Genomic DNA, 17,526 nt, shown 5'->3' with positions numbered 1-17,526 from the left:
CAAACCCTCCTCATACCCTTGCACATCCTCCCCTGAACCTCTCCACACCTTCTCGCTCCCTCTCCCACCCTGCAGCAGCCACTTACCTGCCTGCAGGCCTGTCACTTGCAACTTCCTGCCGGCTTCCCCACTGACTTTGGTTGTGGGAAGCCGGTAGGAAGTTGTCTTGCCTAATGACCATGGGATTCAGTTAATGACAGCATTTGGGACTGCAGAGATTTACGACCGCATCACTTAACAATGGAAATTCCAGTCCCAATTGCCATCGCAAGTCGAGGACTACCTACATACGTTTTTACTTTATATACAGAGTAAGATGCAACCAGTAATGGAACTCACTATGCCACAAAAATATTTAAACCTTTCTGCCTTGATGTGTATTTCTTATTTTCACCAGCATTTCATAATGTTGGAGTGAATCCATATTTGTCCTGCTAATCTGATGAGAAATTAAGTTCATATCTAGCTGTGGCATATAATTAATTTCTCTGCTAAAGTTAATATCCTGCTTATGAGGTGTTTAGGGTTAAGTCGTGTTTTCTTCTCATTCACTTTCTTTCCTTATCAAATTAGTAGACATAAGATTTTTTTTTTAAAAAAGAACTTATACTTAATGTTGTTTTTAAAACATATAAACCAAACAATAGCAATTATTTCTTTATACAGTATGTCATTTTCATAAATGGTGTCACATGTCAGACAAAAATAACAATCCCAAAGCATGTTTTCTATTCCTATACATGATTAAAAGCTTAGGTAACAGTTGGGGTGCTTCCCACACTGTAAGTTTAGCGGGCGGGCTACGCGTGTACGGTTATGGTTACATTTTGAGAAGGATAATATGTTCTATATGGGCTTACCCTTGGTGGTGCAGTATATAGTGGATAAGCTGTTGAGTGAAGATCCCAGCTAAGTGCAATTAAAACAACTGCAGTGGCTGCCAATTAGTAGCCAAGGCAGGGTCAAGGATTTGCTTATGACATAGAAGGTCCTAAACAGCTTGGGATGAGAACACCTGATGGACTGCCTTCATTATTTCAGACCCATTTGAGATTGTCTGGGGAGGTCCTACTGCATATGACTAGAATTGCAGAGTATGATCTTCTAGGTACTTATGGGCAGACTGTCTTGGAGGTAGACCTATACCCTATAGTGCTCTCTCCCCTAAAATTTCTGAGTCACTTATATTACATTACACCTGCCTATGGAAGACCTATCTCTTCTGTACCTTTTATATGAATTTTGGAGGTATGGTTTTTGTTTCTGCTTTTATTTTCCCTGCCACTTCCTTTTCAGTCTCTGTGTATGTGTGCATGTAATATATTATTGTGTATTTTTTAAATTTATAAACTGTTTTTAGATGCTTTGTATTGAAAGCAGAATTAAATAAATTATTACTACTATTTCCAAGACCACTATCATCATCATCATCACCACCACCACCACCCTTTCTAGCTAGTTATGCAATTTTGCTGCAAGTAACTTGATTAAATTTTTGGTTTCTATATTCAGTTGCCTAAACATATACTTTATTAGGTTGTGATGAGACTGACAGAAATAATTCACATTTTTAATTTAACTGATATTAGTCTCAACTTTATACAGGGCTTATTTAAAATCAATGCAATGGAACTTCAAAAAGCAAGTATTTGAGCTACTCAAACCCTGAATTTTCAGGTCTGACCTATAAACATGAAAAGAATATTATCCAACCCACTTAAGTGGGTGAGTTATAAGAATAATTGAAAATTTCAAATGTTTGAACTTATATACTGAAGTATCAAGAGAGCTAAAACCAGTTCAGTATATCAGATTAACTGATACAATATAATTAGGCTACATCTTAGCCAAAAGTGGAGGGGAAGCAATAAGGCAATAAATATGTCTCCACGGACCATTCTACAACATATGGGACAAGCTCATAGCAATGCATGACATAAAATTCTCCCTGAAAGCATCTTTGAAAAGCCCAATATTTTTGATGAACTGAAAAATCTTTTCCAAATTTCTAGTAAATTAGGTTTCTTCATGGTAACACCCAAAATGCTACGGTTTTTCTCCAAAATGCTTTCTTAAAGTTATAGTTAACATAATAGGTTGATCTAATCATGCTGGCTTAATATGGCATATTATCCAAACTTCGGAATGCTAAATCTACAAGAACACACAGATACACAGAAATACAGACATGCACACACCCACACATGCCTCCTCAAGGCTGGAAAAGAGTTCAGACAGTTTTGCAAGACAAGCAAAAACTACTTCGTAAGACTAAGTCAGCATATTAAAGACATTACATTTGGCCTTAAATATCATTGCAAGCAACAGAAGGTGCACTGCCAGGTGGAATGAAACCTAGAGGGGAAAAACCAAGTGGACAACTCAGGCTTCAGCAGAAGACAGAAGGTTAATATGGGCCCACCCCAAGACTGATTGACTTTTATATTTATTTATTTATTCATCCATTTATAATCTGTTTCTCCTTCTTAAGAAGTATTTACATGTGGGTTCAGTCTCTCTAAGGAGGCTCACAAACACAGACCAGTCTAGCTCCAGTAGCAAAACCATGTTAATATGTACTTTGATCAGTCTCCGCTATTCTCCGATACTTTACACATGATTCAATTTTATACAACTTATGTGTATTTTCATTTAGCAGGGATTCATTTTTCTGTCTTCCAGCAGTTTGCTTTATGATAATGATCTACAAATGGAAGTCCATTAAATGCAGTCATTCCCCAGATGATTATTAAATAGTGGTGCATAAACTAAAATTTACGCTATCTGTTAAAACTCAAAATTATCCATGACACGACTGAGTTGAACATTCTGTACATTAGCTCATAATAGAAAATTTCCTAAGCATGAAATAAACTGACAAGTGTAAGTACTCCCTTGATTTTAACATAGAGCAGTCACTAAACATTGTTTAATTACTTACTATACTGTTTTAACATAAATCAAAGTGTAGAAGTATAACCCATCACATATGAATATTTTTATATCACTCTCACCAGCATTGCTTTAGGATTCTTTTGCCAATGTTGAAAAGAAACAATGCTTAACTATCTCATTGGTCTGACCAGCTACAACTACTATGAGATGTCTCTTTTTTAATAACATGATGACCTTTCTGTGAAGGAAGATCTTCTAGGCCCTCTTATCCAGGCAAGTTTTATCTTCGAAAAGTTCTGATTTATTAAACAGTGGTAATACCAATTCCACAATTTATGTAAAATTAGTTGAATTGTGAAATCATTTTCAGAAACATAGACTAATCTTTAGTTTTTTCATCAGTGATGAAATCCACCAGGATACTGATTATCAGCCAAAGAACAATTAAATGGGTAATATTATTTCTATTGTTCTGGATAAATTACAGTTAAATAAAAACTGGTTACTTTATGTATCTGTGGAATGTCAAATGATTACACTGTTTTGATTTAATAAATTATGCGCTCACTTGATCTCTCTCTCAACATACATATATATCTTGAGAGATAGAGTCATGGAGAATGAGAATACACCAACATCAATCCTACCATTTCAGTACTGGATACAACCCTATCACTTGCAAAGGAACAACGGGATGACATGTTTTTATTTAAAATATGTGCTGTATTTCATGGTCTAATTATCTCACTGCAAGATAGATTGTTTCTCATTCTACCTAACTGCTTGGTGGCGGCGAAGTCCACTCCTCCCTCTTGGTGCCGCTGGAAACTGCCCTCTGACAAGGGTGGTGCTGAGCTGAACATGGACCAACCAACAGCAGGCTCAGGCGAAAGCCAGTTGGAAGATGCAACTAATGGATCAACAGCCATATACAATGATGAACAATGCTAGGGCGTCCCTTGGAGGCAACACTCATCAGCCTCACCTGACCTCCGCAACAAATGAGCAAAGGCTACTGATTCAAGGGCGGAACCAGATACAGAAGCTAGCTCAAACTTCACAATTATGCACTGCCACACTGAACATCAGCACCTTGACTGGACACAGCCATGAGCTTGCAGAAAAGCTAAAGCGATGCAAGGTGGATATTGTGTGCATACAAGAGACACATTGGAAAGGCCAAAAGTCTTGTGGCATCAAAGGATACAAACAAATCTGCCATGGTGTGTCCAACAACAAAGGCGTGGCTACCATAGTAAGCAATGATCTGAGCAGAGATGTTGCTGAGGTCCGCTGACACTCCGACTGCCTCAAGTTAACTGTCACTGATGCTGCTGCCCATTGATTACACATTTTCTTGGCCTATGCCCCACAAACTAAATGTGATGAAAAAGAAAAAGAACAGTTCTAGATGGAACTACAAGATTGTGTATCTACATACCCACAAGAAGACTTGCTGCTTCTCTGCAGCGACCTAAACGGACATGTTGGACATGTTCAGAAAGGCTACAATTGTCATGGTGGCAGAAGTGATGATAGACAGTGAGTCCTGGACTTTTCCAAGGCAAATGACCTTGTCATCACCAATATGTTTTTCAAAAAGTACGTCAGCCACTTGGTCATCTAGGCCAGCAGCAACCATAACAGCCAGGTTGATTTTGTCCTCATGCAATGTGACTTCCCCACTATTATGGATGTGAAGGTCATTCCATCCAATTGCCTCACCCCACAACCCAAGATGCTCATTGCCAATAAGAATATCAGCAAGTACGCAAAGAGTGGTGGCAGCACAATGGGTCCAGAGAAAAGTGGTGGAAGCTACAAGACCATAAGACGGTCATTATTAACCGCATCACATTTCCTTCAATCACTACAGGTTCAATTGACGCCACATGGACTGCTCTCTGCAAGTCCATTACCAGTGCTGCAAGAATAAGCTTAGGCACTATGAGATCAAATTGACAAGCAGGTGTGGCTCTGGATGGAGCAAGTGCAGGAGAAAGTATGGGAAAAGAAGGTGGCTTACAAGAACTGGTATTTGCAGAAGACCAGTGAAAACTGGCAAAAGTACATCACTGCAAGAACAGTAAAAAAAAAAGCTGTCGCAGAGACCAAAGCCAATCACTACCAGGACTTATATGAACAACTGGCCACAAAGGAAGGCGAGAAAAACATCTGTTGACTAGCAAAAATGCGCAAAAGGCTGCAAAAGACATTGAACACTATATGTGTGTTAAGGATAAAAATGGACAGCAACTTCAGAATAAGCTCAAAATCCTGAAATGCTGGAAGCAGCACTTTGATGAAATCTCTAATGTCGAATTTCCACACCCATCAATTCCTGAGGGCTCAGATAACGCTGGCCCAGTCCTGCATATTACACCTGAAGAGGTTACCAAAGCTATCAGTGGCATGAATTCAAAAGCATCTAGCCCAGACAATCTACCAGCAGATGTCTCGAAGCTGAAAGAACTTTGTGGCACAGCAGCTGACCAGCTGACAAACTTCTTCAATGCCATTGTGGACTCTGGCCATGTGCCTGCTGAATGGACCACGAGTATCGCAGTTTCCCTCTATAAGAATAAAGGCGACCCAGCAGACTGCTCCAACTACTGACCAATCTGCCGCCTGTGGCACAGAATGTAAATTTTTGAGCGGGTCCTTAACCAGTGCTGCCATGACATCATTGAAATCAGTATCAACCAGTGCAGCTTTGTTAAAGGCTTGAGTACCACTGACTCTATTTTCACGGCTCGCATGCTCATGGAGAAGCATAGGGAAAAGAAGAAGTCATTACACCTGGCTTTCTTCAACCCAGAAAAAGCTTTTGACCATGTTCCATATCAGCTGATAAAGTACATGTTACATGACCATGGTGTGCCTGAGCTATTCATAAAATGGGTCTAGATGCTTTACATTAATACCAGAAGCTGAGTGAGATGCGCTGCCAGCCTTTCCAACAGCTTTCCTGTGAAAGTTGGCATGCACCAAGGCTCAGCATTGTTGTTCATTCTCATCATGGATACCATCACGCGAGACCTACATCGCAGTGCCCTCAGGGCCTTGCTCTATACCAATGATGTCCTGCTCATAGCTACCACCAGGGAAGAACTGCAGCACTGTGTTCAGACATGGAATAACTGTCTTAGCCAATTCGGTTTGCACCTCAATATCAAGAAGACTGAATATCTATAGACTAGCCTGAGCACCTCCAGTATGCAGGTCAGCAGCAAAGATCTAGTAAAAACAAACTGCTTCTGTTATTTAGGATCCCATCTGCAAAGTGATCGCGGCATTAATGAGGAAGTGCACATGAAGGTGACTGCAATAAGGTTGCAGTGGAAGGAGATCACTGGAGTGCTCTGCGATAGGCACATGCCAATTCACCTAAAATCAAAAGTGAACAGAATGATGGTCTGCCCGGTAGCACTATATGGCACTGAGTGCTGGCCAACCACAAAAACTGCTGAGCACCCTTATATGCCATGGAGATGCGCATGCTGCATTGGTCATTAGCCGTCTCCCCTCTCAACCATGTCAGCAATGATAGAATCCAGCAGCAGATGGGCATTGTACCAATAACAGAAAATGTGGGGAAAATGCTTACAGTGGTATGGCCACATTCTACGAGCCTCACCCCACACCATTGCCTGCACTGCCTACCACTTTAATACTGATGGCAACTGACCACATGGAAGACCAAAGCAAAGGTGGCAGGACACAATCAACGCAGACATGAAAATCATCCAGTTGGACCTGGTTGCTGTGTTCAATTGCATGAAATGGTGTTTGTTGATTTGAAAAACAGACTCTGCACCTGTAGGAAAACACCAGGATGAAGAAGATTCTACCAAACTGCTTGGTCTATTGAAGGATTTTTCATATGAGGGCTTGGAAGAGCAGTTTTTGAAGGAAAAAAAAGAGTCGTTTGGATATCACCTAGAATCTAGAGAATGACTGATAACCTAAATTAGCTGTTCTAACTTCATACTGAAAATGTGACACCGTATTTACTTTTGCAGGCTAACTGTGGAACAGCAGTGGAATTATCAATTGCTGAGAAATGGCAATGGACTTGAATTTGTCAGATCAACAGAATACCAGAGCAGATTACATAAACCCTGCTTTGTCATCCCATTCTCAACATTACTTGTTTAAAAGGCTTGAACTCAAAAAGATTTCCTGACCTCCATTTTAGAAGCCTGTCTCCAAATGCAGGGTTCAGATTTTTCAGACTACTACAGTTTGCTTGTCTGAAAACCTATTTGTAAAGGAGGAAAGTTGATTTTCTACAAATGACAATACATAAATTATGCATGTTTTTCTAGGCAAACTGAGCTCTCTCTCAGGATCTACTCTTTTGTCATGCCTCTAAACAACAAAAAATGGAAGACAAAAACACAATTGAAAGTTCAATTTTAAGGGAGGGAAAAAAAGAACATAACAAGGTAATTCACTATCCCTTAGGAATCTGAAGCTCAATTCAAGATGAATTCAAGTTTTTCATGTTGAACCTTATAATATAATACACAAGTTATTTATTCTTGAAGGTTTTGTTTTTAAAGAGATTCAGCATATAAAGTTTAATAAATAAAAAACCTCACTTACAATTTCTGGGGGATCATTCCATTCTTCGTATGATGTGGCAGCATACGGGTAGATCCGGTCATTGATTATCTTAAGAGTTGCCAAAGCAATAGCTTTCATTGATTGAAAGTAAGCTTCCCAGAACCACCTTGCCTGCAAAGAATAATTAATATTATTTTCACACTGTGTGTTTCCCAGATAGCAGATTTTAAACATCTGTATATGGATGTCATACATATAACCTATTTATATTTCCAAGTTTCAGCCTAAGCTACTATCATTAAGAAGCTAAATCTGTTTGAAATCAAAGTAGATTTGGCCTCATTCACTCTGCCACATTAAAGATAAAAAAGGAAACAATCTAAAATCTGGATTATCATTCAATTAATCAATTAGTTTATTTCAACATGTCTATACTGCCCTAACTCCTCATGACTCAAGATGGTTTAGGTAACAATAACTTAAAATCATTATGTTAACACATTACAGAGGCAGTCCAGGTCTGCTGTCCATTCCAAAAGTACATCAGAATAAGATAGTTCAGAAATGTAACTTGTAGGTTCAGCACTTTTTGCTTTCAGGTGTAATGTTTCAGGCACCATAAGCAGATTATTTACTGATCCACAATTGCAATACGTTCGAGAAACACCACTGCAAAGTTTCTTTTGGATTCATCTCTTCCATCTTGTCTTGGGTTGTAAGGGGACTGGCTTATTCTTCATCTCTTCCTTTGTGCATATGGGTAGTCCTCACTTACTGACCACAATTGGGACTGGCAACTCCATCGCTAAGCAACATGGTCGTAAAGTGAAATGTCCATGACTGTGCCTGACTTATGACATCAGTTTGTCCATTCCAGTTGTGGTCAAGTGAATTTACCTGTGGCCATTAAGTATGATGGAACATGTCTGCAACTTGTGACTTCCTACTCGCTTCCCCATTGACTTTGCTTGTCAGAAGCCAACTGTAAAGGTCACAAATGGCGATCACATGACCACTGGGCACTGCGACCATCATAAATGTGCACCAGTTGCCAAGTGCCTGAATCACAATCACGTGACTATGGAGACGCTGTGACACATGCAACTTCAAGGGCTGGTCATAAACCTTCTCCTTCAGTGCCATCATACTGTAACTTCAAACAGTCACTGAACAAGTGGTCGGTAAGCGAGGACTACCTGTATTACAGAACTCTCAGATGTGTGTATAATGCTTTCAAATGATTTTTTGCAGATAAAATTTCATGTTCAGGACAGTCTGGATGCCATCTTTGATTCAACTATGAAGGTATCTAGTAATTCCTCTTATACGGCTAGGATCAATTTTAGTTTTATGATATCCATGGATATGGACAAACTGCATGGAATGGTACACTGTCCTCTGGAACTGTGCCCAATCTGGCTTGTAACTTCTAGTGACACCTTAAATAAAACTATGTGGGTGGACAGGAGACCTTGTTTAAAGAGGCTCTTAAGAAGCTTCTCCTGGATCCTTCCAGATATGGGCAATTATAGATCAATCTGTAACCTCCTATGATTACATAAAGTGATGGAGAGAGCAGTGGCTTCTGAACTGCAGGCAGTCCTGAAGAAAGCAGATTATGTTGAACCCATTCTGAACTAACTCCAGGCAGTCTATAGGACTAAGACTGCCTTGGTTGAGCTGATGATCTTTGTTCAGGGATCAAAAAGGGAGTGTGACTCTGTTTCGGTGCTTGACTTTGATACCATCAGCTACTGTATAGCATCTTTATGGATCTCCTGAGAGATCTGGGAACAGGAAGCATGGGGTCTGGCAGTAGTTCTGTTCCTATCTATCAGCTAGATTTCAGATGGCATCACTTAGAGACAGTTGCTCCTCAAAACTGAAAGAAGCATCCTTCATTTTAATATGACACTTTTTGAGGCAAACTGTTAGATTCTTTAGATATAAACAAATTGTATTATAAGCATTTCTTCTCAGAATGAACAGCATCAGGTTATATCACAGTATATCCCCATAATACATAAAGACTCCATATTGCACCAGTGAAAAATGTTCCAGTTAGCATGCAAAAATCAACAATGAATAAGTTGCAAAAAATAGCAAAATTAACAGAAACATTAAACACATGGAAGCTATTTTTAATGTGGAAAATCTTTGACTTTCATTCAATCACTTAGAACTTCTAGCTGGAAAGAAGAAATTTAAGTTAAGAGAAAAGGAGATGATAGCCTTGTGAAAAGGCAGTAAAAGTTAATTGTCTAACCTAAAATGTCAGGCGCCATGGTGTTGTAACATTTTGCCCCATTGCAAGAGTCAAGTGTTCCCAGAGTGACACACTTCACACAGTTTATGAGGCCTTGAAGTATTGCTGTTTTCATGTTGACAGACATTATTTTGAAAGCTTTCCTTTTGAAAATAAGTTACAGAGAACTCATATATATTTTTTTACTATAAGCTCAGTTAGTTCTAACACAACTGCACTTCATCCAAATGTTTATTAGTTTTTGTTCCTATTTAAGTTTCAGGTCTTGCAAAGAACTTGCTGCATTTAAACTCCTTGCTTCATATTTTTCTAGCCATGAAATAATCAACTTCCCCTCTGCCATTAACAGCATGCCACCCAGTGTTTAAACAGCCTAAAGCTCAATGCTATAAAATACATTCTGAAGCATGTACCAAAGATTAACATTTTGGGATGAATTTTTCTCTATGCGGGATGTAGGAATCAAACATTTAAATTGATTACCAGAGATGCTCCTGCTTTCAAATTATTATACCAGATACCCAATGAAAGATAAACCTCTCTATTATTGTCTGTAAACATAAATACAAAGAAGAGCCTAACCTGAAAAACACTTACTTCTACAAACATGAAGAGTTTTCTGTTTCTGTAGGTTATATATGTAATTCTCAAACTACCATAATTTCAAATTAGGCACACATGCTAAAGTGACATCATTCAAATTGTTCTACATTTATCTACAAACCATTGATCTAATAAGCCATAATTGGTTTTTGAAACATAACAAGCTCTGCAAAGTATTTTTTTTTCCAAATTTGTAGATACTACAATTCAAAAATATTTACCTTAGTTTGGGGACACCTCTCCTCCCCTCCCCTTTTTCTCCCTATCCTCAGCAATACTGAATTTTACACAGATGCACTTGACATGGACCTGAATTAAAGAAGTTAAATAAATTTTGTTAAAATTCTTAAATTTGGTTATATAATTTGATATAATTTGAATTTGTTCTGGATGGGGAACAACAGGCTTCAACTGAACAGAGTTGAAGTAAGTAAGTAAGTAAGACAGAGTGGCTGTGGGTTAATGGTTCTTCCATATCTGGGACATTAACGTCTCTTGTTCTGGATGGGGTTACACTGCCCCAGACAGACCCGGTGCGTAATCTGGGGGTCCTCGGTGGCAGCCATGCCCAGGAGAGCCTTTGTGCAGCTACATGCTATGCACCAGTTACGCCCTTTCCTGGATCAGGAGGCCCTTCGAACAGTCACTCACACCCTTGTTATCTCTCATATAGACTATTGCAATGCACTCTACATGGGGCTACCCTTGAAAAATATCCGGAAGCTTCAGCTGGTCCAGAATGCAGCCGCGTGAGCTGTCTTTGGTGCCCCCAGAAGGGCACATGTAACACCGCTGCTGCGCAAGCTGCATTGGGTACCAGTTTGCTTCCAGGTCCAATTCAAGGTGTTGGTTATTACCTTAAAAGCCCTACATGGCATGGGACAAGTTACCTGAGGGACCACCTCTTCCCCATTACATCAGCCTGTCCCACCCAATCGTGCAGAGAGGGCATGCTGAGGACCCCGTCTCTAAGACAACTTTGTTTGGCGGGGTCCAGGAAGCGGGCCTTCTCTGCAGTGGCGCCTGCCCTATGGAACATGCTGCCCTGGGAGGTAAGATTGGCCCCATAAATACATACATACATACATACATACATACATAAAATACCAGTTTACCAGAAGACAAACTGAAGATCTTGTTCCCACCTTAATAAAGTTACATAGATTTTCCTACTAGCTGCTCTAAGTATTGAACTGGCCAAACACTAACATTCAGTATATGGGGATTGCATTTTATAAGTTCATTATCCTTTTCCAATTCCAAGAAGACAGAGTCCAAATTGTATTTTAAGAATAGATTTAGTAGATAGATATATTCATACTTTGATTGTTTATAAACAATATATTATTTCACATATAGTTCAACCAGAATTAACACCTAGTCACGATGAAAGGATGTCCTAAATCCCATCTAGTCCGAAAGTTACATAACCAGAATTACATGCCATCTTAAGCTATGCCAGTTATCATATCAGAGCCTTGTCTGATTATTACTGGGTGTAGAAAAAACACCTATCATTGTTCTTGTTCCTTCTCCAAGACTGACAAAAAAAAATCACAAGCTGAGGTTCTACACTAACATGTGAAATAAAGGAATTATTTTAGCATGTGGCACTGTAATGTCCATATGACCTAGGTATGAAAGTATCTAAAAGAAAAAAATCTATTACCTTTCTCAGCTTAGAGGATATAGCATGCCAACCAAATATGGCACGCACTGTTTCCTGTAAAGAACTTAACACAACTATACTTCTCAACCTACTTGCACTCAATCCATTGTCCTTAGGGCTTTTTGCTTTTAAAACTTAATACTGGTCTAATTAAATGGAAAATATATACTATATTGGATATATTAGGGCTCAGTTCCAAGTCTTTTTATTCAGAGATTTTTATAAAAAATTCCCCTTCTTCTTTGCCAAGAGATATGTCTGGTCATGGGAAGAAATGGCAGTCCTCTGAATAAATAGTTTTCAAAAAATTCTTCCAGTCTCCTTTTCACATGGTTCTAATGGTCAGCTGTTGCTCATCTCATTTTCACATGGAAAAAGAGATTAATAACAACTAGCCATTAGAACTTTTCTTAAGGCCTTCACATTTTAACTGCATTCAACAATACTGTTACCAATATTTTGCAGGTTTAGATACCAAACTAACTCTAATACAGAGTTCATTATTGCAATGCATTTAATCTAGATTTTATCTGATCTTAAGATTAATTGGGTGTAGAAAACAAAAGCTATTATTTTCCTTTATTTTTCAGCTTCAAATTTACAAGAATCACCAGGTTCATAGTTCAAAATCATTGTATGATCCTTATGATACCTGTCACTTGGGTACACTTAATGCTTTCTCCATATTATTGCTGAAAAACAACTGACTCACTGATATGACTCCCAGTGGTGACATTAAGAAGGGAAAATAAAATGTATTATTACATTAATCTCACTAAGATCTAACACACTCTGCTTTCTACTTTTTGCATTTTTATTCAAATGCATAACAATAAGTAAAGTAAAAGTAAAGGTTTCCCTTGACATTAAGTCCAATCGTGTCCGACTCTAGGGAGCGGTGCTCATCTCCGTTTCAAAGCCGAAGAGCCGGCGTTTGTCCGTAGACAATTCCATGGTCATGTGGCCGGCATGACTACACAGAACGCCGTTACCTGCCTGCCGAAGCGGTACCTATTAATCTACTCACATTTGCATGTTTTCGAACTGCTAGGTTGGCAGGAGCTGGGACTAGCAACGGGAGCTCACCCCATCACGCAGATTCGAACCGCCGACCTTCCGATTGGCAAGCTCAGCAGCTCAGCGGTTTAACCCGCAGCGCCACCGCGTCCCTTAACAATAAGTAGGCATTATATAAATATTGACCAGTTCTAACTGTTTGTTTATGCGTAGTTTTAAGGCTGATATACATCTGTGTAAGGACACATATAGTTATTTGCAAATTTAAGACGTAAAAGAATAAGCATTTACACTTGAAAAATAGAAAGATCTTCTGAATATATCTCTGTCTTTCTTCTGGTAGATTTCCTGATGATAATATAAAGGGTCCATCTTCTCCTCTCCCCATGCTTGTGCTTTCCTAGCCATATAAACTTTGCATGCTTTAGCATTAGTAAAAAATATTGTTGGGGAGAGACTAATCTCATTTAATCTGTAATGCCTTTATGCACATTTGTCTCAAGCAGCCAAGGCAAAATTAGCTAAGAAAGACCAAGAAAGTTGCTGCCTTTTCATTTCTCCTTTTCCAAACAAAGGTATAAAATACTTTTATAGTTGCTTTATAGTAGCAGTAGCTGTTAACAAACAACTATGCTGGACTAGTAGGAAGTTGCCAGCTCAGGCAAAATACAAAATACTATACTGAGCTCTGGACACAATTAAACCTATCAGAAATTACCAGCCACCAGAATAGTCAATGACCTGCCATTGTCACTTCTACAGAAGTAGCTTCTAGATGGATTAGAACAACAAAAAGTAAAGGATGATATAAATTCAGTCATTTTTTCTTTGTGCTTCTGGTTCTCACATACAGTTATGTCCATCTCCTAGCATTTGCACTGGTTCTTTAGGGTTACAGATTAAGATTTTGATTTTGTTCCATCAAGCCCAAAGTCTGAAGACCAGGCTGTTTCTCCAGGCATTTGGGCCAGGAGGTTAAGCAAGCTCTATTAGTGATGTGGTTTTTCATTATTGGGATGTATTGATTTACCTTAGGAGTCATGAGTTATTGGTTGTAGCTGTAGTTTTAATCCTTGCATGCCACCCAGAATCACTGTCAGGTGGCCATATGAATCATTGAAATAAATAAGTCAGTTTTGACTCTCAGCAACCACACAGATAGACCTTATTCAGATTACTTAGATTGGAACCACAGGTAGTCCTCGCTTACCGACTACTCATTCAGTGACCATTCAAACATATGATGGCACAGAAAATAGAGACTAATGACCTGTCCTCAAAGTTGCAGTCATTGCAGCATCCCCATGGTCATGTGATGACGATTCGGGCACTTGGAAACTGGTGTGCATTTATGACAGTCACAGCGTTTCATGATCATCATTTGCAACCTTTACAGCCTGCTTCTGACAACCAAAGTCATTGGGTAAGCCAGTAGGAACTTGAAAGTCACAGTCACGTGACATTGTGTTTAGCAGCTGCAGGTGATTCACTTAACAAACTCAGCCGGAACTGATGTCATAAGTTAGTACAGTCACATGGCGTGGCACTTAATGACAGCAATGCTTAGCAATGGAGTTGCTGGTCCCAACTGCAGTCAGTAATGTATGTATGTATGTATGTATGTATGTATGTATACACACACACAAACACAGACATACTGTACATAAAGCAAGGATCAAGTATTTTCAGGCCTCCAGAACCAGCCAACCAACCAAATAAACAAATGCCCCGACTTTTATAAGATTTGAAAGATCTCACAAATTTTGGGGTACACACAGACAGACAAATCCTTAATTTAGAGAGGTTTCAGGTGTCATGGTAGTGTGCAACATGTATTGTAGGCTGACCCTTCCCAAAGGTAATGGTTATACCATATTCTACTTGCCTGCCAAACCTGTTACTAATACACAGGAAACTGGCAGCTAAAGGAGTCTGTGGTAGCCAGGGAAGAGACAAATAATCTATCCTTCTTGTCTTATTCCACACATTTATCTGCATGGAATTCCGTGCACCTGCCTGAGAACAACAGCGTTCAAGAACAGCTGAACAGAACAATGTGGACTACATCATTCAGAAACCAGGGAGCCAACAAGCAACCCAATCCCCATGGATTCTAGAACTTAATTATTTTGACTAAATGTTCTACCAACCCCAAATTATGTTAGTTATCTCACAAAGCCAAATCCACACAGCACATTCCCTAAAATTACTCCAAGTATAATTATGGCTGAGGAGGCAATAATCCATATTGCCCACAACTGTGTAGTCTATCCTACTACAATATGATTGCCAACTGAAAAAAAGGTGAAAAGGGTTCAGCTACATTTTTTGACAAGTGATAGACAGCTCCTGAAATAGAAAGCAATAGGTTTCTAGTCTCGAGGGTATCACTTTCAAATATATCAATGTTCTAAGGGTGGATCAGTTTTCCCTGCTGTAGCCATCCTGCTGGGAGGTGAAGTCCCAAGAAAAATACAGGAATCCGGCAGCAAGCCTTTGAGGTGGCAGGAACCAAGGGAGGTTCAAAGACAAGACTGGTCAGTGGGTAGCACCTCCAAGCACCACAGAGGTTAGAGGTTAGTAAAGCAGGAGCCACTGTCCAATAAAACAGTGTTTAGAGAACCTACTTGGCAGATAAATTGAGGATCTGCTTACACCTTTCCCAGCTTTCTTAGCTGCATACTGACGCTTCCCACTGTGATTTGGTACAATGTCCCTAGCATCTACCTTAGTCACAAGCTGCCTGGCTCTAGACTCAGTCAGTTTAAACGTGGCTGGAAACTTTTAATCAGTTTCCAACATCATAAATAAATAAATAAATAAATAAATAAGCATCCACTGTCACAAAATTGATTTATCACAACAGACCCACTAAAACCAACAAAACGGAAGATTTCCCATGGGTAGGGAGACAAAGCAAATTCAGTAGCTCTAATACACGAAGACCTCCATGTCTTTCTTACTTCTGACAATGTCTTATATTGGTAATTGTTTGGACTGTTCTTTATTCTATTCCAGTCAACAGATATTTCATATTTCACAAATTGCTTAGCTTCAATGGTCTATAAAACAGTTCTACCATACATTCTTATCTATCACAAAAATTCTATTCTGTAAAACTAAATTTCTTAAAAAAAAAATTAAGAAAACAAGCGTAACATTGATTCATAACCCACATTCTGAGTGTTGGCCATGGTAGTATAGGCACATTTCACATCCTCACATTTTTTGTTCTTGCACATTTCATGAAATAGGATTAGGTCCAATTCCTGCTAATTCTAGATTTCAGATCTGAAGGCCTCCAAATCTGTCTCACAAGGAAGTTATGTTAATTTGCTGCACAGAAACCGCAGGAAGATTAATACTAACAGTAATTCTCTCTCCTTCAGGTTAAACATATCCAGCACTTTCAACCACTTCTCACTGGAGTTGGTTTTTAATCCCTGATTATTGCCCTCACTACCCTTCTCTGTAGATACTTATCTTTGTCCATGTCATAGTACGATATCAGAACTGGACACAGAATTGCAGATGTAGCCTAAACAGTGCAAAGCAGAATGTTCTATCTCCTTTCTAGAAGAGAGTAGTTTTACAAAGCTTTTAAAAAAGCATCTAAATCAATGCCTAAGATTCCACAACTGCACTTAATCTACCTGGAAAGTAGTCAGCTATCAGAGCTACCTTCCACTACCACCCCTTCTTGCTGCCTGATCCAAGGATCTTTTAGAATGGGAAAAAAGGCTTCTGCTTCATACATCTGAAAAGCTAAAAAAAAGTGTCAAGACCTGACATTAATAAAGAAAAAATTATAGAAAGGCACCCTAGAAAGGATTAAAGTGGGGTTAGGTGTTTAAGACACAGTCTAAAATACTGTACTACAAATGGCAGATGGATAAAAGTTCTTTTCAATGTGATAAGGATTCTACAAAGCCCCCAGAAAGAAAGAGGTTTCTCTCAGGGGAAAAGAGGGTGGTTAAAAATCAAATATATTAATTAAAAGCCTTTTAAAGACCTAGAATTTGCTCATAATGGTTTTATCAATCATCTTTTAGAATCATGCATCTAAATACACTGTAGTTTGACTAGAGGTAAATTCAGTATGTACATACTAAATAAACAGGCTAGTATGCAGCTCCCTTAGACAGTTTTCCCTTCAGACCACAGTTTGATTTGCTCACAATCTATCCAGTACAAAATTTTTTCCTTAGTTACAAACAAGCGATTTCTCTCTGCACACATTGCCTGGAGCCAGTAATAGTTTATATAGCTGTCAGCAAACTGATAAGAGCCAAAATTACTCCACAGAGTCCTCTTTAAAGAAGAGCCAAAAACAGAACATTAAATTAAAAGGGGGAAGGGTCACAGAAACCAGTCACTCATGCTGTTAATGTGGCATTAAAAACAAATATATTATTTACTCCAGCAAATGTCTGATTTGACCTGGTCTCTGAAGCCCACTTGGAGGTCAGAGTTGAAGCATTTGGAAAAGTAAAAATTCTCCCTTTTA

The 17,526-nt window shown here is 39.0% G+C and overlaps 1 protein-coding gene across 1 annotated transcript in view; it reads right to left on the bottom strand.

Moving 5' to 3' along the window:
• Positions 1-17,526, bottom strand: part of EXT2 (exostosin glycosyltransferase 2) — an 89,827-nt gene that overhangs the window by 37,414 nt on the left and 34,887 nt on the right. Inside the window, exon 8 of the mRNA XM_063289650.1 lies at positions 7,504-7,635. Within this exon, the coding sequence (XP_063145720.1) occupies positions 7,504-7,635 (132 nt within the window). The remainder of the gene's footprint in view (positions 1-7,503; positions 7,636-17,526) is intronic.

The sequence above is a fragment of the Candoia aspera genome, chromosome 1, assembly GCF_035149785.1.
Source record: "Candoia aspera isolate rCanAsp1 chromosome 1, rCanAsp1.hap2, whole genome shotgun sequence".
In the NCBI taxonomy this organism is placed as follows: domain Eukaryota; kingdom Metazoa; phylum Chordata; class Lepidosauria; order Squamata; family Boidae; genus Candoia; species Candoia aspera.
Note: the sequence above shows the minus strand (reverse complement) of the source record. Positions and strands in the feature narration are given on the sequence as shown.